Consider the following 26,714-nt stretch of genomic DNA (forward strand, 5'->3'; position numbering starts at 1 on the left):
TTCAATATTTGCTGTGATCTCAGTATACAACTGCTAACAGAAAAAAAAAGCAATCCACATTAACTTCATGTAACTACGTCTGTGATGTGTTGCTTGATAGATATTGAGGGATTTTTTCCTTTGCTTTTTACACTAGTATTCCTTAGGGAGCAAGCAAAGATACAGCTCCATGTAAGTAACGTGAGAGATTTATAATGCAAAACTCCTGTGCCCTTGTTCTGTGTCAGTAATACTTCTGTTGTATTCATTGTAGAATTTACTCTGGGAGCTAGTGTTGTCAGTGCTGGAATAAACATCACAAAATCATTCAGACATGAATTTTCTGATGTCAGAAGAGAACGTCAGAACTACGGCTGAAATAAGGAAGGGATTTTTGGAATACAGGAGTCTTTAAAAATGAAGCCGTTCATAAAAAACAGGAATGTTCCATACTAAACCATTGATTCTACAGTTTATATACCTAGAAACTCCTCAGTGACCTTTTTTATCAGTCCAGAATAGCACTGAGTTGTCTTTCTGTTAATAATATTTACATTAACCAATCTCATGCATTTTGGAAATTTTAAAATACATCAGATGCACTGCATGAAATCTATTAATACATTTAAAATGTTTTAAAATGCTTTGAATTAATGCATGCATGTGTTTAATCCCCTATATCACACAATAATAAAACAAGTAGCAATCTTTATAAATCATTACTTCTTAACTGGCTAATTGAGCTAACACTGAACTATAAAACAATTAAATAAACCTCCACAGAAAAGATTTTTTACAATACATCTTTGATGTGATTTTACAAAATGATTTTGATTACTGGAACTTTACTAGAGAAAATATGAAAATCATAATGAGTGCACATAAGACAGTTTGATGCTATCTATATTCACTCATCTCTGCTGCATAACAACTACAATTCCCTTTTGCATCTCCAACACTATTTACATTTTCATTTTTTAAACCATTAACAATGCAGTGCCCCCCGACTCTGGTCTTGAACTCTGGCACACACTGATCTATTTTCTCCCTCCCACGCCCTGTTTTATCAGACGCTGTTTTGTTTAAATTGGCTACTAAATAGCATAGCACTGTACCTTTAAATACAAATCAAACAATATTCATATTCCCACGGTGCTGCTAGTTTCCCTTATGCATTGAATCGCCTGTAGATTAAAGCTCAGAATCTGCAAAGGGATTCTGTTCTGCAGACCAAAGTTCTCTGTAGGAGATGAGGGAGAGGGTCAGTCCAGGAGTCACAAACACAACAGGCAGAAAACGCACTTGTGATCCTCAGCTTTGGATAGCATCAGAAAGCAGAATAAAAAGCAGAAACACATGGCACACTGAGAACTGGTATCACTTATGGCTTCTAACCAAAGCAGCAATTAAACACCTTTCATCATTCCCCCGAAAGCCTTATTTCTGTACGAATCGAGACACACACACACACACAAAGCCAAATCCCTTCCGAGCAGCAACAAAAACTTAATAACCTACCATTTTCTTTGCACTCTTCTGGAGGTTTAGCCTTTTTCGCAAGTCGTGGATCCAGCCATGATGTTGTCTTTGTGTTATGGCTGAAAAGAAAAGAGATCACTCTGAGCAGACACATACTGAAAGGAATCAAGTTTATTCCTTAAGAAAAAAGGGTTAGTCCAACAAAATTGCAATCGATACACTTAATTTGCTTACTGGTTCTAAGTAGCCCTGAAGGAGGTGTAAGAGTAATTGTGCAAGGCAGCTGTAAATTTGGCAACCTCAGCTCCCTGTCCTCAAAGCAGCTATTTTTATTAAAATCAACTAGAATGTTGCCAAGTTAACCTCATTGAAAATGCAGAACTCATCCAGAGCAAAAGGAATTTATTACAAATACAGTGTTCTCCCGCTGAACGAGTGCAGGCGACAGGATTCTGTACCATTCTCACAGTTTTCAGATAGAATTATTTTTGTCTTAAACCTGTCCTTTTTATAAATACAGGTTTGTGATTTCTTACCAGCAGCACTGGCAAGGCATTAAAAAATGATGCAAATTACAGCATGCTCCTGGAAAGTCTACATTTCTGGACAGAGTGATTAATGATACTTTGTTTAACAAACCTTTATCTATTCCATATATAATTCTTCTATCAAGATAAAATAGATATGCACAAGCTGAATGAATCATGTGGCTTCTTTCTATACTCAGAATAGATCTTTGAGGAATCAGCCATGAAATAGCCTTGAACTAGCACAAACTGTTTTCTAGGAGAATATTTTGCCGAATGAACTGGTACTTAGAACAGCTAATGAGACTTAAAAACAGACTTTTTCAATGTTTACCTTTCTCAGAAGCTTTTGAATTTGGAGCCATTTTTTTAATCATGTTAAAAAAGGAAGACTATGCAATAGAAAGGGATGCGATCCTTACTCCTTTATTTTTGAAATGCCTTTCTTACAATACCATCATTCACAGCCCATTCTAGCCCATGTTTTATTTATCCGTTACATCCTAAGAGAACACTCATTCCATGCAATTTAAACAGTACTGAATTATTTAGATTATTATTAATTTGCTGTGTCGTTTTAAAGTGTGCTTAAGACCTTTGTTATAAACATTAGTATGAGGTATATGAAAACAGGGATGAAGTTCCACTAGGAATGAAGAAATTCACAAAGCCAGGTCCTTCTCCCACCTTGATTCCCTGTTTAGTCCTTGGAGCTAACTTCCTCTCTGCCTTGATTTCTCCATCTCTGGAATGTGAATGATACTAACTGCTTCCCAGCATTATTGTCACAACATTAGATCTTTCATACATACTTTGGATGGAAAAAAGGCAGATATGAGTTAGGTACTGATAAAGTGGCAACTAAAATGAAAAATTTAAATTCCATTTAAATTCCCATTTTAAACATATTCTACTCTAAAACACCATTCATGACAGGTGGAGAGGATAAATTAAACCTTCACCTACTTTAAGAGGGTGGTTATATTTGCAGAGCGTGAAGAATGAGAAGCTAAAGGTAAGGTAAATTTGAAACGATGCCTTAAGCCTGTGCTTGATTGTAAATGTAACTAAGATGCTTTCTCTGAAGATTCTGCTGCCTGTGGTCTCCTGTAGGGTGTATTTTTATACTGCAGTCACAGCTTAACTGCAGCTTGTGCAGACATACTTGAGCTAGCTTTAAATTAACTAACTGAGATACTGGCAACAATGTCATTGCAGCAGTATGGAGCTCAGCGTGGGCTAATCATTCGAGCATATACTGAGCTACTTGGGTGCAGCTTGCGGCACACACTGAGCTCCATACTACCGTGGGTACCCGTTTAGCAGTGTCAGAGCTTAAAGCTAGCTTGGACATATTTGTGCAAGCTGCAGTCACATCTCTGACTGTAATATGGACATGTCTTGTACAATTGCTACTGTCTCCTAGCTACTAATTCCAAATAATTTTAGGGACACCCACTAGTAGCAAGGAATAAGTCAGATCCACAGATAGTTTACCATGGCTTTAAAAGAATACTATCTACTACTACTATTCATAATGCCTGGTCTGATATACAGTGGGTCTCAAAGCATTTTACAAAGAAAGTAAGAATCAACATCCCTGTTTTAAAGATGGGAGAACTGAGACACAGAGTCATCAAGTGCCTGTCCACAATCATCAGACAAAGCCAGTGGCAGAGCCAGCAGCAGAAGCCAACTCTGTTGCAATCTAGCTGGCTGGTTGTCTTCTCACAAGACCAAGCAACAGCAGAACAGACCAATTCACAAGTCCTGAAAATTCCCCTATGGCAACATTTCTAGAATAGGCTGGAAATGAGTTTTCAGGCCACTACAGAGGCAGGTGACAAGCTGAAAATCTGCCCAATTCAGTATGACTGTTTAAACCTGTATTAGTTGGATTGCGTCCTTCAAGGCCCTTGTTCAAATCAAGAGAAACAACAAGCAACAGTTACGCTTCCCTTCAGCATAAATGTGGCTTTCATAAAGGCAGTAGGACTGATGTCTTCTAATTTTGTGCACTCTGGCCATTCTAAACAAAACCATAAACAAATAAAAAAGTCAAAAGCTTTTCCAACATGAGAATGATCCTCCAGTCTGCTGCAAAATGTCAGAGAGTGAAGACAGTATCTCATGTAAATCCACTCTTGTGGCACCCGCTTTCCTCTTCTTTTATTCCTCTAGCTAGTTACCACCTCTTAAACCTATTCAGCTACTTCGTAAAAGCAGGATTCATCCACAAGAACTTTTATCTATAACAGATAACTGATGGAGCAAAATATCTTTTGAAAACCATCCATATCCTCCTGATCCTTCTCCATGCCTGCTCCCTTGCCCTGCCTCTCTACTTTATCATGTGTATAAAACAGCTATGGTATCTCTTGCAGTGGGACTTTAAATTCTTCTAGACAAGTGCTTCAGCACAGGGTATAAATCCTTTTCCTGCCGAGAAGACCTACCCTATTTAAAAGAAAGCAGAAACAACCTCACCTGTCTTCTAACTTTTCTATATGACTGTGAGTGTCCCCTTAGTACTACATAGTACTGGTTCTTTGCATTGTCTTAGCAACCAGGTACACAACCTACACACACTCCTACAATGACAGACATGATTGCCATTGTACTGCTCTCAGGAAAAGAGGGAAATAAGCTGCCCTACATTATAGTGTTGTAGTTTGGTATGCATGTCTACTTCTGAGGTTTAGCTGGCAGGGTACTCTTCCAGCCTCCCTTGTGGCAGCTTTCAAGTTGTGGATTTTGGAGAGATGCTGCTCTTCCTATAGACTATGCTCTGGTAATGCTAAAGACACCAGTTCTCTGGAGTCCCAGGGCTCTGCCTATTCACTTTCCAGTTCTGCAGCAGACTAGAATCTGTAGAAGCTAAAGGGAAACAGAATCTAGGTCTAAACAGTTTTTAATCTAATTCCAAAGAAGACTTGATATGTAAGTTTAGCAATGGGAAAGAAGACAGAGGGAACACTAAAATGGCCAAACTAATACAAACGGCAAAAGTAACATTAATGCATATCTGCTGCATGAGCTCTGCACATGTTAATACTTTTTACTAATTAAGAACCCTGCAAAATATACAGTGCATAACCTGCCTGCATTACGACTATGTTTAATCATCTGTGGCCATTTGGGGAGTTTCATTGACAGACTAGAGGAAAAAGGGGTTGGGGATTTACAGATTAGTTATGAATGAATTGCAGAGGCAGTTGTGGAATAAATGCACAAACAGGCAGTCAGAGCGGTTGTCACTGACTGAATGAGAGTGAAGTGATGCAATAAAAGCGTTCTGCGAGAAATACAGCTGTAGTTCCACTAGCATTTTCTGCTGGCTACTGTTTCATTACTCAGCAGTAACCATACCTCATCATTAAAGGACAGGTTTAGACAATCCATCCTTACACAATTTCTCTGATCGTGATTGCTAGCTAGGAAGACTGAGCTAAAAAGCAGATGCTGACAAACCAACCATGCATACCTTAAATTCCATCTTAAAATCAAGAGCAAGTTCTTAGTTTTGAAATCTTGTAAGCAGTCAAGGAAGGATCCCCTTTGTTTTGCTCCGTTCAGGTGGAGCACAGGCATAGCATAACATTTTTGAAATTCATTCTAAATTATTACCTGATATACAAGATAGATACAGCTTGTAGGCCTTAACTAAATTTGCAAAATAATGCCTAAAACACAAAATAAAAGTCGCCCGGTAAAGCAGCTGAGCTTACTATTGCAGCCAAAAGTCACTAAAATAATCATTGCAGAGTTAACTTAAATCACCTTTACCAAGTATTTGCACCCAGCAGAAACAGCATACTATAATCAGTGTTCTCCCATATTAATTATACACAATTCTAAACATACATGAACACATTTTTCATCTGGTTTAAATAGAGTGAAAGAAAGTTCAGAATACTTCCTAGAGAGTCTGGCAAAATTGCCCATTCTTCTCCAGCTTCTCTTTGTAGCTCTGCATCTGAGACCTGGCAGAGACTGTTTATGTCCCAATTCCCCATTAACACCATTGGAGCTAGGAACCAGAGCCTTTCTGAAAATCTGACTAGATACTCATCGACACCTTTAAGAATCCAAAAATGCTGGGAGTCTGGCCTTTCTTATTTAACAATGTATTGCCTTGCTTTTATAATTATTTGTTAGACAGTATACTATTTTCCTTAAGATTTTATTTGATGGATTTGTGTTAGCAATCTGTCAGTTTAAAGCACTTTAACAAGTGAAGTTTCTTGTACCAACAAAGACCTCAGACAATCTCCAGAAACATTTTTGAAGAGAATACGGAAACAGTAATAGCCTTAATGTCTTTTGAAAACACTGAAAACCTATTATAAATTGTAACTCTTGCAAGGTATGTAATTTGCATGTTATTGTGAAAGGCATTACAAAATGGGTACTTACCAGTGTGCTGCTTCAGGGTATTTGGGGACAGCACATATGGGTTTGTTTGGGTTTTTATTGTGAATACATTACATTCAAGATGGTCTTCAATATAACAGCTTGAGCAAAGGATAGTGCATGAGACATGAAAAATAAAGTGCACTCTAGGCCACCTGACTTTTAAAATGCTTACTCCTCCCTCCTTTTTGTATGCCTTAGATTTGTAGATATGCACAGATAGCACAATAATGATTTCAAGTAATTTATGTGTAGGGAGACAGTGAAAGGAAAACAGAGCATCAAAATGGCAATTTTGCAATTCATCCTTTGTTGGCTGCAACCCGAACTTCCTTGAACACATACAGCGACAGATACAAAGGGACACCTCCTCTGGCTATGATTTGAATGAAAGTACCTATGACTGCTAGTTTGTGTTGAACTTCATGCTGTCGGTCTGTGTTAGGTGTGCCCGGAGTACACTGTCCTTAAGGGACACAGGTTTGGGGATGCGTAGCCTGTGAACCCCAGATGGACTTGGGCAGTAGATAAGCACTTAGGTACTCGACCCAAACACAGTGGTGGTGCCTCTAGGCATTCACAGGAGATGAAGATGCATATATAAGACTTTTTGAGGAATATATAAATGCCTAAGGCCTCCCAGACTTGCGCAATTTCTGCTGTTTAAGTCACTGTCTTTGACTCAGGCAGTTAAATTCTGCCTAAATTAGATTTTAGATAACATCAGTTTTGGAAAACAACCTTTGTTCACAAAGAATGGGCGTCATCTCATGTGATTTCAGCCATCTAGAAATTATGCAGCTAATTGTGTAGGATTCCTCTGTGTTCAAGGGAGAGGCACCTATAGAGAATAATTTATCTTACCATCTTAGGGTGGGACTGAGGGCCTAACCATATGCACTTAGTGCCATTTCAGGTGCTACAGAGTCTCCCAAATGCCCTCCAGCTGCCACTCCAGAAGGGAGAGATAGGTTTTGATAGGTTCTGTGTCATATCTTCCAGATCCATGCAGATGTCTTGGGCTATTAGTACATCTACATTAGTGTTTTGGCTCAGATCAGGAGGGCATTTTTCAGGTAAAACTCCCAGTTATCTTCATTTAAGTCTTGTAAGTCAACTTACAAGTTGACCTGTAAGTCAACTTGTAAGTTGGACTTCTTTTACTTGAGTTTCAACCAGAAGATGTACTGTAAGAGCTCATATAATGCACTTCAGCAACTCACAGGCATGAAGTCCATGTCATCTGAAAAGAGCTAGTGGATGTGGATGCTGGATCATCAGCACCAACTGCTTCACTCTACAGTCTACTACTATTGCTAATGTAGATATGGACATGATTTAGGTTAGAACAGATCTAAAATGACTTTAACTTAAATCTGTTCCCATGGACTGAATCCCTATTAGGGGCTGGAGTCCATGAAGTGCATTCCTGGGGATCAACTTTCTTTTTAGTTTCATTTGAAAGGAATCCAGTTCATGTACTCTGAGATGTGAAACAAGGAATGGTGAGTGGAGACAACCAGAAGATTTGCTTCATAAGTGGACACATTATCTAAACTTACATGCTACTGTAGATGTACCCTTGGATATCCTAGCGCATCTTTACTAGCAGAAGCATCAACATTTAGGCAATTGAATTCTGTCCTTATCTTAGGACAGGATGAATGAGCCTCTGGAGGTAATTATCTCTCTCCATTGACCACAGGAGTCTTGGCAGCTGGTTATACTAGATATCTAATGTTAGATGGCAAGCAAGGTGAGCTGAATCTTCTAGTTCATTAAATATAAAGAAGCAGAAAAATTATGACACCACTGCAAACTTTAGAAGAAAGGTGTTTGAAGAGGAGTTCTGCACAGCAGAGCAGAGCAGAGCAGCAGAGACCTTTGGGGGAAGACAAGAAATAAGAAACTGAGGAAAGACAATGGGAATTGAGCTGGCAGTTCGACTTGGATGTCAGTATAGATAAAAACAGTAACTGAGAGCAAGGAAATATATACCACTAGCACAGATTGAGAATGTCTTTACAACATTAGAAGATAAGAGAAGAAAAATTTCAGCATTCCCCAAATTCTTTCCAGTTCCACCTTCCCCGCATTCAAAATAAATTTGTCATGAGGCAAGGAACTGGTCTCAGGAGAAATAAACCAAAGGTGCCTGTCCCACTGTATGTCAAGCTGAGGTCAAAAAAGCCTAAGAGATATGATCGTTGTTATGCCAGACCAAAACTAACTAATTCAATACAGCATATAAATGTGGCACAAAAATTACAGACACCTAGGGTCAAATTCACAAGACCCTGATGATTCAGAATTGTCCAGAAGATAAAGTCAAATACTGATAAAAGATGGTTTGTTCTCCAAAGAAGAGGAATCCCACCAGAAGTGAACATTAAAACAGCAGGCGAAAAAAGTCCTTGGAAGGTTTGTCTTATTTGCTGTGGTAGCAGAAATAACCACATAACTAAAATGTGGCAAATTTCAATATTACACAGTGATACACTGATAATGTAACATACTTCCCAAAATACCAAGCTAGCTCATAAGAGGTTGGGTAATTATTTCAGGATATAGAAATAATCTTGAACAGGTAGAAGGGTGTATTTCCACTTTAGTACTTTTAGTATCTTCTTGTATGAAAGATATAGTTATCAAATTTAATGGTGTAGCCAGGCTTAACTAGTATATCCTGCTTTTTGATGGTGAACTGATGAAGCAAACAGGAACAGCTAAATATATTGAAATTCTTGAGATAAGCATGATGTCTGGGTAAACATTTTGTTCCTGCAATCAAAAGACTCTCCTACCTTAAAAACTCCTAAGAAGAAATACTGATCCCATTGAAGTCAGTGGCAATATTCTCAGAAAAAAACTGGGTCAGGATTTTACTTTTCCAATTTGTAGCTCTACTACTTTTCAGGTAACAACACCAGCTATACTCAAAAACTTAATGGGCATTTTTTATTGTGAGGAGGAGAGTCCTTGGCAGAGGCCTATTTTATAGCTATTTGGTAGTTTTTTATGGTGCTCTTTTAAAAAAAGCAGTTTTAACAGCTAGAAGGATATTGCAACAGGTCCAAAAAATGATGGTGACTATAAGCCCAGGGAAGTAGGTGTTAACCTAGGAAGAGACTGAGTATCTGTGAAATGTATTGGCAAGATGTTTGTTAAGCCTCATGTGGCCAAACTCTCCTAAAAATCACCACAAGTCAAAAAAGATAATCTCTTATATATGCATTACAAAGGTTTAAGTCTATGCTAGACTTTTCTTCACTAACAAAACAATTGTTAATGTAGGGTAAGCAAAATAAACCAGATGTGCTTTTGATCAGTGTAGAGTTAAACAGCTTCTTCCATGGACTATGTACTTTTCTTGAGACTATTCATTAAGGATTACTTGTAACTCAGCTTGATGAACTGTAGTTCTTCTCAGTTTATGGTCTTTTACTCTCCCCACTCCCCTTCCAGAGAGCTCTGCTGCCTTTAAGTGGAAAAGGCAAAACCAATTCTGCATTTTATATGTAAAGAATACAATATGTAAACAACCTCTATAAGACTGTCTATAATGTATGATGTATGTGATAGAGGTTGATTTAGAGTTGTCTGACTTGAGTGAGAGCAGTATTGAAGGCTGACTGCTCATGATAGCAGATGCACCTACAGACTCTTTGGTCCTTTTGTATTTACTTCAACAATGCACTGGGCCGACATAGCAAACGTTGATTGCCCAAGATCCAACAAAGCGAATGCCTGCTGACTTTGCTAGGACAACACAAGGCTCATTTCTCTAGGAGCAGAACTGGAGTCTTATTTGGTGCTATTTCAATTTATATATTGTGTTTTAATTATTGCATGCTTTCATTAGCATATATTCTAAAACAAAGTAAAGGTAGGAGATGGACTCCTATTTGGGTGTCTGTATTTGAAAATTTGGATCCAAATGTAAGGGAGGCTGGAAGGAGCCCAAGAAATCTATGTAAATAGCTCATCCTAAAAAAATAATGGTAAGCATTATGTAGCAGAAGGGATGCTTTTCTTGTTCCGTCTGCGAATGTTAACATAAGTAAACACGGTGTCATGCACCTGTGTCAAAAAAGAGAAAGAAAGAAAGAGATCTATCCATGCTCTAAAATACAACCATCCTCTCAGTCATCCAGTGAATCTGATATCTCAATTTTTTTTCTCTTGCTAGACCTTGAGGCAGAGGAAATTCCTTCCAGTGTGTTTTAGAAAATGCTAACTGGGCCATTAGTGATTAACAAATAAATAATACCGTCTACAGTTATCCCTCTTCTTATGAAGTCACTCCTTTCATTGTAAGTCTGCTACACTTCCTCTGATGGGAGTTTTGATAAATTAACTCACCTACAAATTTTGAAGGTTAGTTTGAGGCGAATGTATGACAATGCTGTCATGAAATCTATGTCTTTTGGGTGTACCTGTGACAACCCGGAACTCAAGGGTACTTACTGCTTAAGTCCTTAGGATTTAAATGCACAATTTACAAGATCCTCAAATAAAGTAAAAAAAGATGCTGCCTAGTATGACATTTTTTTTCACCCATTGTGATGTACATTTTAAAAATGTTTGGTTTTGATCTATTATTTAATAATCTAGTACAATCTTTACTACTGTTCTGGGAGATGTTGCTAGACAAATAGGTTTTTGTTGTCTTATTATCTTTCTGTTTTTTGCGAAAGCAAATGGAGTCTCTTTATGCCATTAACCAAAGTGACTTGTAAACAAAGAGGCAATTTAACAGCATACCGACAGCACTACATTCCAACTTAACCCTGTGAGGACTGTACAATGTGAAAACTCAAGCGATCAAAGAGTTGTTACTTTGTCAGGAATCTAGTAAATAATCTTGTATCTTTACAGATCTGTAATTGCACTACTTTGCAATTAGATTATTCAAGAATATAATTCCAAAGGCAAAGAGACCTTCTAACATTCCTTCTATGTCTGTACCTCTGATTGATTTCTCTGCTTTACATAACATTCATTTAATGGAAGTGAATCATGAGTATTGTCAGGACCACGACAGTAAACCAGAGCATTTCCAGTGAAGGAAGTAAGCCGTAATATCAAAGGAATTTGAGGAGTGCAGTAGCTGCTCTGTGGAGCAGCTGGGTTATTCGAATTCATTGTATTTCACTAAAAAATATGTATTTATTTTTGATTAAATTGCCTGCTGTAGTACTTACCAGTATCACAGCTTGGTATGTTAGTGCCAAAAAAACCTACTCTGAAACAAAATGCACCTCACAGATCATAGAGCTTTTGTTGCATCAAGTAAAATAAAAGTGCCACATAATTCAGTCTGTTCTCTGGCAGAGCATTCAGTATGTGCAGAAAAATTAAATTTGGGAGTGAGGTTAAGAAGGAGACAGAGGTTTGAGGTAGCCCTGAGGTGATCTCAGTTCTTGTCTGCTTGTTTGGGCAAAGTTACCATGATTATTCTTTTTCTAGAATAAGCATATTTTTGCCTTTTTCAGCAAAGACACTTAAGTGTCAACAGTTTCTGCTCTTTTCAGCCTTGCATACCTCAGAAGCATGACAGTATTTGTGATAAAATATATGCACAAACATTATTCTTCTTATCATTTAATTATACTTTATTCAACAATTCCTTTAAGCAAACATAAATGTTACTGCTTTCTCTCTAAGTAGTGTTGTACTGATTTTTGAGTTTTTCTTTCTCTTTGTTATGGAACACGAACTAATGTTAACTCACTGATTTCCTCTGTTCTTATTCTGGTGATGCGTATTAGTGACTGCATTTAGAGAAGAAGGAACTTTCATATCCATTAACTCAATGAGTTTGCTAATTAGCAACAATAGCAACAGGAATGTATAGACTACCAGCAGGAAAAAGGTTCTATGCATAATTAATCCTCCTCATTGTCCACTCATTTCTTTTATTATTTCTAGGTATCACACGGCCTCCCTATAGTACATAATAGCTAGCTTTATGCTTCCTATCTTTCTTCTCTTAAGTTGGCTAAAAGCTCAATCCCCTCCCCCTCAGCCCACATAAGGAAACAAGAATCCAGCGATCGTGCAAATCTCCCATGAACATCAGAACAGCACAAAAGCCTTGCTTTTTATAGAAGACCCAACAACTTTAATTGCTACCATCAAAGCACTACAGAGTCCAGTTACCTCTCTTAAAAAAACAGCATGCTTCAACGTAAGTCAATAATGTAGGGTTGCTACCAGTTCTCAGCAGCCTTGACAGCCAGAACATTCCTGCTGCTTTAGTGAAGAGGACCGTGATCACTACTTTTTCTAATGCTCCACTCCAGTGTACAAACCAATTCCCCACCCAGTTAAAAATGATATGTCTGATAAAAAGAGAAGAAATAAGACTCACTCAATAAAGTAGACTTCCCCTTTTTCTGTATAAGCCATTTCCCAATTATCAGGCAACGGGCCCAAATCATCATTCTCTTCAGGTTTTGTCTGCTTTGTTACATCTATATCCTCCTTCGCTTCTTCAGGTTGAGTATATCCTGGTGCAGGACACGGTTGGGTGGAAGATACCTCCCCTGAGACAGCTGTACTTTTCTCTTCATGTTCACTTGATTCTACAGGAGAAAAAAATTACAATTTTTGGATATCTAAGTAAATAGTGGAGGATTTACTGTGTGCAATCTCCAAGCAATATACTATGAACTGCAAGCCTTAAAATAAAGAGAAAAAATCTGTTGGATTTACACAAGGGATCCCTCCAATGATGCATTTTATCTGGATCACAATAAAAGAAAATAAAACAATAAAAACAAACCAAAACAACAAACTAATAAAGAGCTAAGAAGCAAGTCAAAGAGTTCTAGATCATTCTGCCCAGAAGTCCTTCCAGACCAGCAGTTAGCACTGAGCAGAAGGTGGCCTCATATCCAGCAGCACCACCGTCTTGTGTCTCATAGCTTCATAGCTTTTCAAACTATACACCCATAAAGTAAATACCCTGCTGTTTTACTACAGAAAACAGATCCTTTTCAATTAAGAAAGCATATACACTCATTGCTTTTCCTATATCTATAGATGGCAAAGAAATCAATATGACAACCTTGCAACTCATAGCAATGTATATAAAGTGGTTGGGATTTCATTACTGGTATCGTCTGTGGGAGGCTTAGTTTCCCACAGCCAGTGCTAAGTACCTCCTATACATCTCACTGTGTCCCAAAATATATTCAGGAAGGAGCCTTCCTTCCCTACGCCTTTTTAAAGTACTTGATCTTGCACTCTTTACTGATTCTACTTTCCATAAAATCAGAAATCAGGTTGTTTCCCTTTGGTTTCCAGCAGTACCTCTGTCACTCCTTGTTTCCACAGTCCCATCCAGGCACTCTTAGCTAAAAAAAGTGTATTAGAACATATCAACAGCTATTAAAATGGCAGTTGAACAAAAACATAAGACAAAACCACAAATGTACCTCAAAAAAACCTCTTCTAAATAGGAAGCAGATGTGCAACACTAGCAGTCTAAATGCTCTTTTGTCCACACTGTTGAATACTTGCCTCCACTCCTGGATTCTACATGCTCACCTGCATGAACAAGTATTACACAGGAGGGCTTCCATGCACACAGCTAATATGACAGTAGAGAAGACACAATCTTTTCTTGACTAGTACTAGCTGAAAGAGAGGATGCTTGAGAGAACTTGTACTAGTAAAGAAACAGAGATTTCCTCACCCTTGGAGGTGAATAAATTTGGATGACTGATCTACTAGGCATGTGTTTGTAAGCAGTACTATATTATATGGTCCAACTAGGACCTACTTCTTGAAAAATGGAGCAGAAACCTGTTGCCTCAGTGGACAACAGAAGCGCTCATCCTCTGTCCCTGGATCCTTGTTTTCTGCTGCACTTAAATGAAGACTGATCTCATTGAAAAGGTAGACCTCTATATTTAGCCAAATGTAGGGCTGCAACTAAACTGCAGTGAAAACAAATTCACAACCTGGATACATTGATTAAATCTCCACTGACTATAGCAGGATCCTAGTCAAGTGGAAGAAATGACCCTACATGTGAAGTCAGTTAAAGTGAATTCAGTCCTGCTTCGGCTAGATATTCAATTTCTGGTTAAAATAAGGGGAGGTGAATCTCAGACCTAGTGAGCATGGATTTAAGTTATATATATATGGAGGCTGATGCCGTAAGTTCATCAACAGATATAAATCACGAAGATATGGACAATGAATATTAGACTTAATGGCATACCAGAGACTAGATGGGGAATACTATAGCTTGTTCATAAAGATATGTCAGGAATAAAGGACATATATATGGTTTTGTATCATTAAGAATGTATGTACCCTTGCTATGGATGGACTTGCTCTTATATGGACAGACATATTGAAAGTCTGTGGATAATCACAAAAAAGGAAAGGAGAAAATATACTTTTAAAAGAAGCCCACAATGTAGTCTACTTATTATCAGTAAAGTTCAAGAAGATGACCATTTTTTTGAAGAACTAATGGATGCATCCAGAGCACAGAACTATGCAGATATTTGTGTGGAATGTGTAGGAGGTGGAAGACAACTTGAGTGAAATGATTTTGTGATTCTTAGGAAAGCAAGAAAAAAGAAGAACAAAAAATTAACAGCAATGGACTTCAAAAAAGCAGATTTCAAAACACTCAGAGAATTATTAAGTTTGCTGTTTGATGTTACGGCAAGCAAGGGCAAGGAAAAAGGAGTTCAGGCGAACTGGTAAAGATGAAATAAACAATACTAAGAGCATAAGCACAAATTGTCCTAATGAAAAAGATAGATGGTAAGTATAATCAGAGATCTTTTTGATTAAGCCATGACTTTTCAATGGTTTGCTACTTGATACAGAATTGTACAAAAGGTGAAAACTAGATTAAAGTACTAAGGATGAACACAGGAAAAAAACATGTTCATGTAAGAATAGCCAGTCTAAAAAATGGGATACTGTCAGGGACATTAGGAGTAACAAGAAAACTTTACATAAGTACGTTGGTAATAGTAAGATGACCAAAAGCAGATTTCGCAATGTGGGAAGGAAGGGAAGCTAATAATACATGACGCATAAAAAACAAGGCATTTAGTGCTCTTTTTGCTTCAGTCACTACTGAAAAGATTACCTATGATTAAATGACTAACATAATTAACGTCAGCAATAGGAGTAAAGAACTCAGATTAGAGTGGGCAGAGAAGAGGTCAGATACAATTTAGATAAAGTAGCCATTTTCAATCAGCAGAGCCTGATGGAATGAAATCTAGAGTACTGAGGGAACCAATGAAGCAGAATCACAGTTAGTAGTGGCTACACCTTTGAGACTTCTTAGAGAAAAGAGGATTAGAAAGGACAGACATAGTCCTGGTTTAAACAAAGTATCTAGGATTTAGGTTTTTAGATAGTTTCATATTCTTAAATTCTGGGCACCAAAGTTCCCTTTGAAATAATTTGCTCAATTAGGCCATAATATCTTTTTGTTAAAGAGGGGTAAAGAATTGTAACTTCACTAGAACCTTCAATCTATTTTTAATTCCTAGAAGGACGGTGGGACCAGCAATCAAACCACCTACATGTAAGCTCTTCAAAGGTGATAAGCAATTGTCAAGATTTATCCAGAAGGAATTGTGCCAAGCTAATCTTATTTCTTTTCATGACAGGGTAACAGGTGTTGTTACTTGGGGAGAAATGGTAGACATATCTTGATGTTAAAAAAAGACTTTAGACAGTGATGCATACAGCCTTTTAGAACACTGTGGAAAAAAACTAGACCAGGTCTAGACCAGGGTGATACTCAATGCCTCTGCGGCCATACATAGCTCATGTGCTGTTTAAATGGGTGACAAGCTATGGGTGATTGGGCAATTACTAGTATTGCACACTGTTGGGAAATGTGAATCTCTCTGGATGTGGGAAGAAATAAATTAACAAGAGACTCAAATGCAAGTTTTGTTCAGTTGAATCCCACAACAAAGTAGTAGGATCTCAGGGGAGCTGAAGTCACCTCTTCCTTATCTAATACTCCCAAATTCCCATCTCCTTGGCTTTCCAAAGTACATGGCATATGGCTGATGCAAAACACCACAGTCAGCTACGCAAATGCAAGATGGGAAAAAACTCCCTAGGCAGAAATTCTATTGAAAATGCAATGGAGGTATGGGGATGTGTGAGGGATGTCTAACCATTACTCTCAGCCAAATATAATATTATTGCAAAAAAAAGCAAACATCATAATAGGTAGGAAGGGTAAGCCTATGCAATACATGTCCTTCCACCTTCATGTACATTAAGGTTTCAGCAGAAGTACTGTGCCCAGTTTCAAGGACTTCATTTCAAGGGAAATTGGAAACAGTTCAGAAGACAGCAACAAAAATTAGCAGAAACATGGAAAGATCAAAGAACTGGTCTTTTTAGTCTTGAGAAGAAAAGACCGATGGACAGAGGAAACATTTTAAAATATGTAGAAGGTTTCTGCAAAGCAGAGTGGATAGGTGGTCTCCATGTCCCATGAGAATAGGAAGATGCTACTGCCAGTAAGTTCTTCTCTTTTCTTTTCTTTTCTTTTCTTTTCTTTTCTTTTCTTTTCTTTTCTTTTCTTTTTTTTTTTTNTTTTTTTTTTTTTTTGCAGAAGCAAAGCAAAAGGGAGTTCTCATCTGTCTGTAGTATCATTGGCAGATCTGTCAGCTATATTCCTGAGGCTATCCGCAGTCTTGAGCACATTTTTACTGCAGGAATGATGCTGTAAAGATGAAACTGAGGGCAAGACGTGAGGCTACAAGGTATGTGTGCCTGCAGTAGAACAACTAAATTTGTAGCATAGGTGCATCATGCACAATGGCTAATGATCAACCACTGGTTTGATAGTACACAGGCATGGCAACATTGCTGTGTCTTAGGATTTTAACATGAGATCTGTAAAATGTATTAGCTTTCTCAAGATCGTAATTTCAACAGGTCAGATGAGGTCAAGCGCTTGACTTTCAATAAATATATTAACAAATTCCATCCATCATTGTGGCTGAGAAAATGTGAAAACATGAGCCTTGAGGATTAGAAGAAATATCCTGAGCTTGTCTCAGATAGAGATTGCTATCAAAATACGGAGGGAAAACAGGAAGCCGACATGTATTTAACCACTTAAAAACATAATTATTTTAAAGCCAATCTCATGACTTATTAATTCCTGGATCATTAGTTTTAATAACTTGTTTTGGTAATAATAGAGGAGCCATCCTGATGACTAAAACCCAACCAATTAAGGCAGAATTGCCTAATGCCATTTAATAACATTTAATTTAACACAATAGACATTCCAGTCATTAGTTATTTGGAGTGCAGCACTATGCTGTCATTTTATATCATATATTTTGTTATATGTATCTATCATTCACTTATTCCAGCTAAAGTGGATATTCACCTTCCTGATTTTCATTCTGTTAATATATATTCATACATAGTATTTGATTTGATAAAAAGCAGGAGTCATGGTTAAAAATTAGTAGTGTCTTAAATATACAAATAACGTTTGAAATATAGTAACACATTTCAAGAGTATAAATATTTGGCTTCAAATAACATCTGATGTACACAGATCCTAAAACCATACCATAATACGTGACCAGAAATATATTTGTCACTAAAAAAACAAACAATTGACTTTACATCAAATGAAATAGCTTACTAGAGGCACTGTCTCACTACAAAACAGATTACATGATCGAGTTTCCAAAAGCAATTCAGTGTAGTATCTCAATAGTGAGTGCCCTGCGAAGTGACAGAAGAGGCAACAGCAAAGCACCAGCGAGTTACTGCATATCTGAAATACAATTAACTTTGGGGAGAAGATAATGTGCATATCAAAAATACTACTACTGTTAAATACTGTAAGTTGATCTCTATAGTACTCCAATATCAGTTGTGTGAGATGACATATTCTCTGTACAGCTCTTGGACAATATGGTGACTTTTTTTTTGAATAACTGGTAGCTATGTTTTGATAGTCCCAGAATTTGAGCCATCACCCAACATGTCACTTGCATTTTAAGCTGTTTCTATTATTTACAGTCTAACAGTTGAAATTTGCCATCTAAACATGTAAAAGGACCATGCCACTTTGTTCTGTTATTTTAATGCTTCAGATGATTCTTCCAGTAAAGCTTAAAAACTTACTATTTTCTTCCAAAAGAATCAACACAAATGACCTAAGCAACAGCAGCAGAGAACAAATTAAAGGAAATATTATTAAATATTCATTTATGAAGTGGTTTAGCAGCTCTGAAGAAAAAATATTGCAGCTCTTGATTGTATCTAAATGAGTAATTTGTCAAGTCCTGCACAGAATCACAGAATGGTTGAGGCTGGAAGGGACCTTTAGAGATCATCTAGTCCAACCCCCCTGCTCAAGCAGAATCACCTACAGCAGGTTGCCGAGGACCCTATCCAAATGGCTTTTGAATATCTGCAAAGATGGAGACTCCACAACCTCTCTGGGCAACCTGCTCCAGTGCTCAGTTACCCTCACAGTAAAAAAGTTTTTTCTTATGTTCAAACAGAACTTCCTCTGTTTCAGTTTGTGCCCCACAGGAAACAGTCCATTCCTTTCAATAACCATGGGATACAAGAATTGTTCAACTGTTGTCTGCTGAGCTTCATGCCTCTATTTTCTTATGAAAATATCACTCTTTAGCCTGAGAGTTGCTGCCCCCCGCTGGAGGAAAACCCATGTTGGCCCTGTGTAAGGCAACACTTCCCTTTCCTGCAGAGCTGTAGCCAGATTTGGGCTTTGGTGCTTTGCATAGGGGCGCTGTTCCCACTGAAATCTAACATAGTAAGAACTAGGAGCTGATGCAGGGAAAGGAAAATGGGACAGAAGGAGATCAGGGGAGCACAGGTTACTTTGTAGGTCATAGGATGTGGCTTAATTGTCATAAGTTGAATTTAGAGAAACACTTAGAGTAGAAATATCAATGGATTCCAACTTAAGTATCTTTTAAAATCTCATGGCTCTTGCATACTGTGTTCTTTATTTTTTTGCCTGTGGCTGCCTTTGCTGTGTAATAATAAGAGAGTAAGCCCACACAGCTCTCCGGGACTACTGCACCTCACATGGTGATTGACGGCACTGGGACTTCAGCCTTTTGCTTCATTATCAACCTAAGGCATGCAATGATTCTTTCGAAACGCACTCTGTGTCATATCTTATCCCTCAATTAATTTTGAGCCTGCCAGAAATTTCATTCTCTGGGTACAACTTATCATTGTTCAAGTAACGTCAGAATAATACACATACATAAGCATTCTTTCAGCTTCAGAATGGTTCTTTTGGAGTTTGGAAGAAAATAAACATATAATCAGTCAGAAGTGTGAAGCAAATGTGACATGGCCAACAGTGTCAAATCATGATGCTGGCTGTGAAGGAGGCTGGCTTCATTCTTTGCAGACTCCAACAACAGTGAATGTCTTACAAGCTGGTTGCAGTTTGACCAACAATCTTTTTACCTCTTTTGTCAAACCATCAGTTTTGCAGAAATTGTTAATTTCAATGTAGTGTCCATCAGGAAAGGTTTCTCAGGTGAAGGATTTCTTGTCCAAACTGGTGAATGGCAGAGACCAAACCCAGAAGAGCCAGGAGTCTACTAGTGTGGGCAATTGCATTAAATGTGAGAAACCCAACACTAACTCTAGACTCTTGATCATCACTTGGCCATCCTAATAGTTATTTTATAGACTGTGTCTCTTGTACGCTGCTTGGTCAATAGCAGGATTCTTTGTTTGAATTTAGCCAGCTAGGCTTCTGTGTAGTTGTAGGCTCAGTCAAGCATTCTAGGTTGCAGATGCCCTAAAATGGGTATCTCAAGTAGCTATGCTCATTTACTCTTTGGAAGTGCCTCTTCTTATTTTTCAAGAGAAAAGTTTCATCAGATTTTTTACTTCAAACAAGAAGTAAAGCATTTAGGTATATAAATTGCTAAAATTCGATGAGATAAATCCCATCTCCCAGCTAACTGTAATGTATGCTGAAAGAACTTGATCCAAGAGGAAGGACTGACTAAAATGACCAAAAGCCTCATCCTAAAGAAGCAGGAAAACTTCCTGATGGGTTCTGGGCTGAGGACAAGTGACATAAATCAGATAGAGCAAACACATTGAGCAGTACAAATTGAAAGGAAGACAATTATATATCATGCTTGAAGATCTTCAATCTGTCCATATAGAGCTGTCAGAGGGAAATCTGATGGCATAGGAAGAAGATGTGGAAATATTGATGAAAAATAGATTCCTACTAATAAAGCTCAACAGGCACTCAGATTATCTCCCCAATCAGCAATTAGGAAATAAACTAAAATGAAAAATAAGACCAAAAGCAAAGATCTCTCCAATACAAATGTTGCTTATTGATTTGATAAAGACAGATTAATTTTCCTTGGATTCATCTTAGATCTGTTACTACTTCAACCTAGCAGCCCTAGGTGTTACTGCAATCCTTTGCCTTGCTAGCACTCTGATATTGTTGGCAGGTAATATGATGTTAAGTTGCTAAGCATCTATAAAAAATGTATCAATCTTTCAGATGTCCCAAGAGTCCTGTATTTAATAAAAGACTCCCTTTAGAAGTGAGGCCTTAAAAATAGAACATACTTCCTAAAAGAACCTGAAATAACAAACATCCTGCCTCTGGTTGCTTCTGTATAAAGGCTATACTGCTCCCTTCACCAGGGGTAGAACCTCCCCCAAAACATTAGCACACTTCAGTTTTCCTGATTGTTCAAAGACACAAACTACAAATGCACATACATTTTAGAGGCAGCTACGACTCTGTCAGCTCACAGAGAAAATGACTACAGTAACAGGATCCGTGGGAGCTACATTCCCCAACAAAGGCAACACAGCATGTATGTACAGAGCTGCTTTGCTACAATCCCCAAAGTCCTCAATCAGTGTAACTGCACAACAAAACGCTGCTTATGAAACCATGAGAGTCAGCACAGGCACCGCTTGTTCTGCTGGCCACACCTACAGGAATTACTTTGTGGGGGGTGAGGAGGGGAAGGCGGGGGAGCTGTCTTACTCATGCATTTCATTTTTTAACACAGCACATGCCAGTGGCTATTTCTTGGGTGCTGTCTAGTCATCCTTCACATAGGATTTGCCTGTGAGAAGTGAGTGATAGGTGGACAATGCAAGGAGAAAATCAGGTACACATTTCCTCTTGATCCAGCTTGAACTGGAATATATTGTCCTAGAAATTATACCTCAGCGGTGATGGCATCTATGGCACATTTCGAACAACTGCAAAGAATGATTTCTGTAATGATTTCTGCAATACACATCAGAGACCAAATCCTGCCTTTGCTTCCTTCACTGTGGAAGTATCCTGGCAACAGAGCCAGTGCTGATGCTTTATATAAGGATTCATCCTGGGTTTCATCCTTTTTTGCTTAGCTTAGCTGTGTAGGAAAGGGACTAAGTGTCAGAGTATTGCTGGCACATACAATGTTGTGTGGACGGAAGGAGGAAAGCTTGTACAGCATGTGATGGCAATGGCTGGAGAGTAATTCTGCAGGACTTTGGAGAGAGGAGCAGGGAGAACGTGCTCCCTTACACCTCCATGCTGCCCACTTAGACACAGGGATGGATTCTGCCTGGGGAATTTGCCCTTAAATGGTTACATTTTTCAGGCAACAACAATAGAAAAACATGCAGCAAATATATCCATGAAGGGGAGATATTGAATTTGATAAACTTTCTAATTAAGAGGAGAAAAAAAGTACATATAAAATCAGGAGTATGAATATCCTTTTCACAGCATTTAGATTAGGGGATGGATTTATTGTTTTACATTAACCTATACATTTAGTGAACATGTAATATACCATTTTATCTTCTTATCTGCATGATTGTCACTACAAGACTTATACTTCAATTATTTGTTTCTGAATTTCTAAGTTCGCCAAAGAGAGCTCAGAGTTATTTCTCAAAGAGATATAAATGCCTGAATTTCTTAATATCCTACCTGAATTAAAAAACCCCCCACCATTTCTTAAATGGTATTTCAGAATAAAAAATGTTATTTCAGAATTAAAAAATGTTTAAATACTGTAAAATGGTGATTCTTGCTGAAATGTTTCGGGGAAACTGATTACCTGCCTGGGAAAAGGATGAGACAATATCTTGAGTTCCTCTTTTTCTGAAGAACTACGATCCCAGGGCTAAAACAACAGCTACCTTTTAGGACCAGGCAACTGATGTCTTCATCAGCTTTATGCAGGATCTGGAACATTGCTGAAAATGGTCCTATCTGCCTAGAAACTGAAGCAGGTTTCACAGAGCTTCCTGATCCTCAGGTGACAGTATTGGCAACTCAGTTTCACTGGCACTGCCAGGAATTCATTAATAGGATGACAGCTTTGCTGTCATGACATAGTATCTCTAAGATTTCATACTATTTTATAAAAGTTCACTTTATAATCTAGTGAATTCTCTTGCGAGCTAAAAGTATCACCATTTTAGAGAAAGGAAACCTGAAGCACAGAGATGGGATTCATTTGACCAAAATTATAGATATTTGTGTCTCAGCTACTTTTTTAGACTCCCTCTATACCCAATGAAGAGAAATAGGCACTTGTGATTGATTTCCTAGACTAGAAATCTAAGACAGATCACATGAACTGTGTTCAGAAAGTAGATTTTTTCTCTTTTGGCTATAAAGAGGGTTCAGGGTGACTAGCTTGGAGACAGATATCTTTACTGTAGCTGAGGTAAGTGAGATGACTTCCCAAAATGGAGGTTAAAAGTGGTTTGTTTTATGTTTGACAGGAATCCTATTATTTAGAATTCCTGGCTTCCAGTCTGCAAGGGCATTCTTACCTGAACATGAATATTCTCACTGCAAAAGGAGATAACTGAGGACTCTGTGAATTACAGAAATACATTGCAAAGTAAGAAGGAAGAACAAACCTGGTGTTACTGTCATGTCATTTCCATTGACTACAGGTCTTTCTTCCTCTTCTTCCTCTGGTGGTTCAATACTTGTCTTCTCCATATTGCTCACAGACTTATTCCTTTTACGCTTGCCTTCAGCCCCAGGAGTGGCACCTGGAAGGATCTGATCTGTTACATTTAACAATAACGGAGCTGGTTCTGCTGGAGGCTTTGGGGTGCCGTAATAGTTGTCTGGAAAGAAAAGAAACGGAGTAACATATAAATTCACAGAATTACATCTACTTTGTCTTTGTCTTTTGGTTTAGATTAATGAGATTATGTGATGTAGTACATCAGCTAATATAAAGATTAGTTCAAAATGTCTTCTGTGAGGTTAAAAATTCACTTTTCACGAAATTGTAATAGATACTTTTAGTGGTAGCACTAGCGATCCAGTCATGCTCACAAATATGTACTACATTAACTCTTCCTCAAACTCTAACAGGCTAAATCAGCATTTTTCTCATCTAAACAACAGACAAGCAGGAAGCATACTGAAGTTGTTTTTCATTTCAAACCACTAGTTAGGACTAATCAGTTTTATAACATTTATGCCACAATATAAACATTTCTGAAAGATCAAAGGGACCATAAAGGTATTGGATATTCATCCTATTATGTCAATTTCAAACCCCCAAAATTCTCTTACCTGGTCAGGAAGTACATTATTGCTCAGTGATACAAAGATTCACAATAATAAGTAATGCCTGCACTACCTCACTTTTTGTATTTGTCAAATTTTTGCTATTCGTGAGCAAAGCTCCAGATTTGTAATAGTTAATGCTAATATATTTTCAAAGAAAGATGAAACCTTATGCTTTAGGGCTTAAAATTATCTCTAACTACTAAGAAATTCTGAGAAGACTTAGTGGCTGACAGATTACCCTCTATTTGTCTCACAGGAAGTTTCTGGCAACTTCTTCTGAATCATCCACTTTCTGTCTGAAGGTTATTAGATTAGATTGACCATGATTTGATCTCATCTATCTGATCTGTATGTTTGAATTTCTAAATTCAAACTGGCTCAAAACTGGTTTCCTAATAATACTTCAAATTTGTTTTTTAAAATATGGGTCTTTAGCAGGTCCTTTCTAGAAGCAAACATAAACAGTAATATGAGACATAAGGACCATAAATATACCATTTATTCAAACTTATCTTTTTTTCTTGAGAAAGTTGCATTTTCTGCATTATTTTATCTTCAGAGTAGCAATAGTTCATGAGGAGGGCAGTGAACATGATATCTCACAAGTAGATTAACAGGCAGTTAATATGGGAAACTAAAAATATTGTCCAGCTCTGAGGAACTTTTTCAAAAAAAAGCACTTATGTAGGGCTGTTCAGTGCCAGTATACTTAAGAGTTGCTGAAGGGATTTGTAGACCATATGACTGTGTTTAAATTCTTGTCCTCAAATGTAAGGCTTCTGCACAAAGTAGTAACAACTTCCAGAAATGATTTTAACGACATATAGATGCAAAACAGATACAGAAATATATCTGCACAGCAAAGCATTATAAGGTATATTTTGCAAGCAGCATAAAATTTTTTCTGGTACTAGTATTCCTTTTTGTTTTGCTATGAAGTACAATGTTCAGCCACAGTACGACCTCAATACAGGCAAGTAATTGAGTAGTCTTACAACTACTGAATACTCTGTGAATTTTCACAGTGGTTTAGCAGAATGTTATTCAGAGCAGATGTTTCTGTAATTGTAATACACTAGGAAAATTTACTGTGTTAAATGGCCCTCATATTCATTCTGGGCTTCAGAGACGGCAAAATGAACAACTGACTTGCTAAAGATTTTCTTTTGATTTTATGAGATTTAACATGGAGCCCTGATGTCCGGGGGAATGAGTCCTGGCCTTGTATTGCTGCCTGTCAGCTGCCGAAGGCGACCTGCGCTCCCACGCTCTGCATCAGCTTCCTCACGCTCTCGGTGTTGAAGCAGGGGAGCAGAATTTGGGGTCTATGGAGGGAGAAGAAATCTACACTGATCTACTGTAAAACCGTACCTCCAAAAAACGTCAAAATTAGGTCTGGTCACAATCAAATGTCTGAACTCTGACAGGGCTTTGTATTTATAGTATTTGATAGTACCTGATAACAGATGGTTTTGAAGGCAATGCTAAGTTGAAAATCTACTTTTGTATTTCCTTAACAGCATATCCTTAACATTAGTGAAATTTGTGCCTGCGATGTTACATATTTTGAAAAAAACAAGATTTAAAAGCCTCCAATTTAAAAGCCTTCTCCCTAACCTATACCATTTTACTGTTTGAAAGTGTATCAGTGCCATAGCTGCCCTAAGCTTCATGAAACTTTTCCACTGACTCCAGAAATAACAGTACACAAACCCAAAGGTTATAGGTCCAGTGTGATACAAAGGTGCAATTAAAAGTGCAGTACCTTGGCTGTTTTGTGCTTCTTAGTTTTGCCATTGTCATACAAAATCAAGCGTAGTACAAAAACTCTACTTTTTAAAGGTCAATGATTTATTAAAGAAATCTGAAATGCCATAACTATCACATTTGTAAGCTAATGACAATATCCTGAATAGTAGATAAGAGGACAGACAGTAAAAATGTTTTAAATGAAGGACATATTCATTCTATTTTAGGAAATTACACTCTTTTTAAAAACAGTCTTTTTAACTTAGACCTACTGTATATTTTAGTAGGAGAAAAAAGATTTATGTGAATATAATATGTATCAAAACATGAGAAAGAAATTTGCACATTTAAGATTAGAGGCCAAAGAGGATTTCATTCTTTCAGTTTCAAACTGAAAAAGCTGCATAATTTCCACTTTGTGCCCTGTAACATAACATGTTATTTTCCCCTTATATGATGAAGTAACGGTTGATTTAAACACAAGTCTTGCATTATTACTTGATTGATCTGTCTATCTTAATTCAAATATATGTGTAAGCAGGGACAATAAAAATAAGAAATTGAACCACAGATATTGACATAATAAGTGTACCAGAAAAATGATGAAAAGAATCAGTATAATCAGAGAGGAAAAATGTATCGGATGAGACACCCAGCCAGTTCAATGGTAGAGTGATGCTGCACTAAAGAGAAATTAGAATCAGTGTAAATTATATCTTGTATTAAAAAGTTTCTCTGTGTTTGAAATTAAACGCCAAAGCAGAAGTATAACATTAGCGCTTACCATGGACTTCTCAACCTTGGTGGTAACATGCTGACCAAGTCAGTGAGGACACAAAACATAATCATAATGGAAGGCTAACTCTCATAAAGGCTGGGAAAATGTCATATCAAGGCATAATGCAGAGAATAAAATTTTAGATACCATAAATAACTTTTGTGGC

The 26,714-nt window shown here is 37.6% G+C and overlaps 1 protein-coding gene across 1 annotated transcript in view; it reads right to left on the bottom strand.

The window, feature by feature from the left end:
- MAGI2 (membrane associated guanylate kinase, WW and PDZ domain containing 2) overlaps positions 1–26,714 on the bottom strand; it is a 307,050-nt gene that overhangs the window by 233,350 nt on the left and 46,986 nt on the right. The window contains exons 3-5 of the mRNA XM_026067739.1: positions 23,352–23,567; positions 12,772–12,985; positions 1,498–1,577 (exon numbers count right to left, since the gene is read on the bottom strand). Coding sequence (XP_025923524.1) covers positions 1,498–1,577; positions 12,772–12,985; positions 23,352–23,567 — 510 coding nt within the window. The remainder of the gene's footprint in view (positions 1–1,497; positions 1,578–12,771; positions 12,986–23,351; positions 23,568–26,714) is intronic.

This window comes from Apteryx rowi, unplaced genomic scaffold, assembly GCF_003343035.1.
Source record: "Apteryx rowi isolate R43461 unplaced genomic scaffold, aptRow1 scaffold_261, whole genome shotgun sequence".
Lineage (NCBI taxonomy): Eukaryota > Metazoa > Chordata > Aves > Apterygiformes > Apterygidae > Apteryx > Apteryx rowi.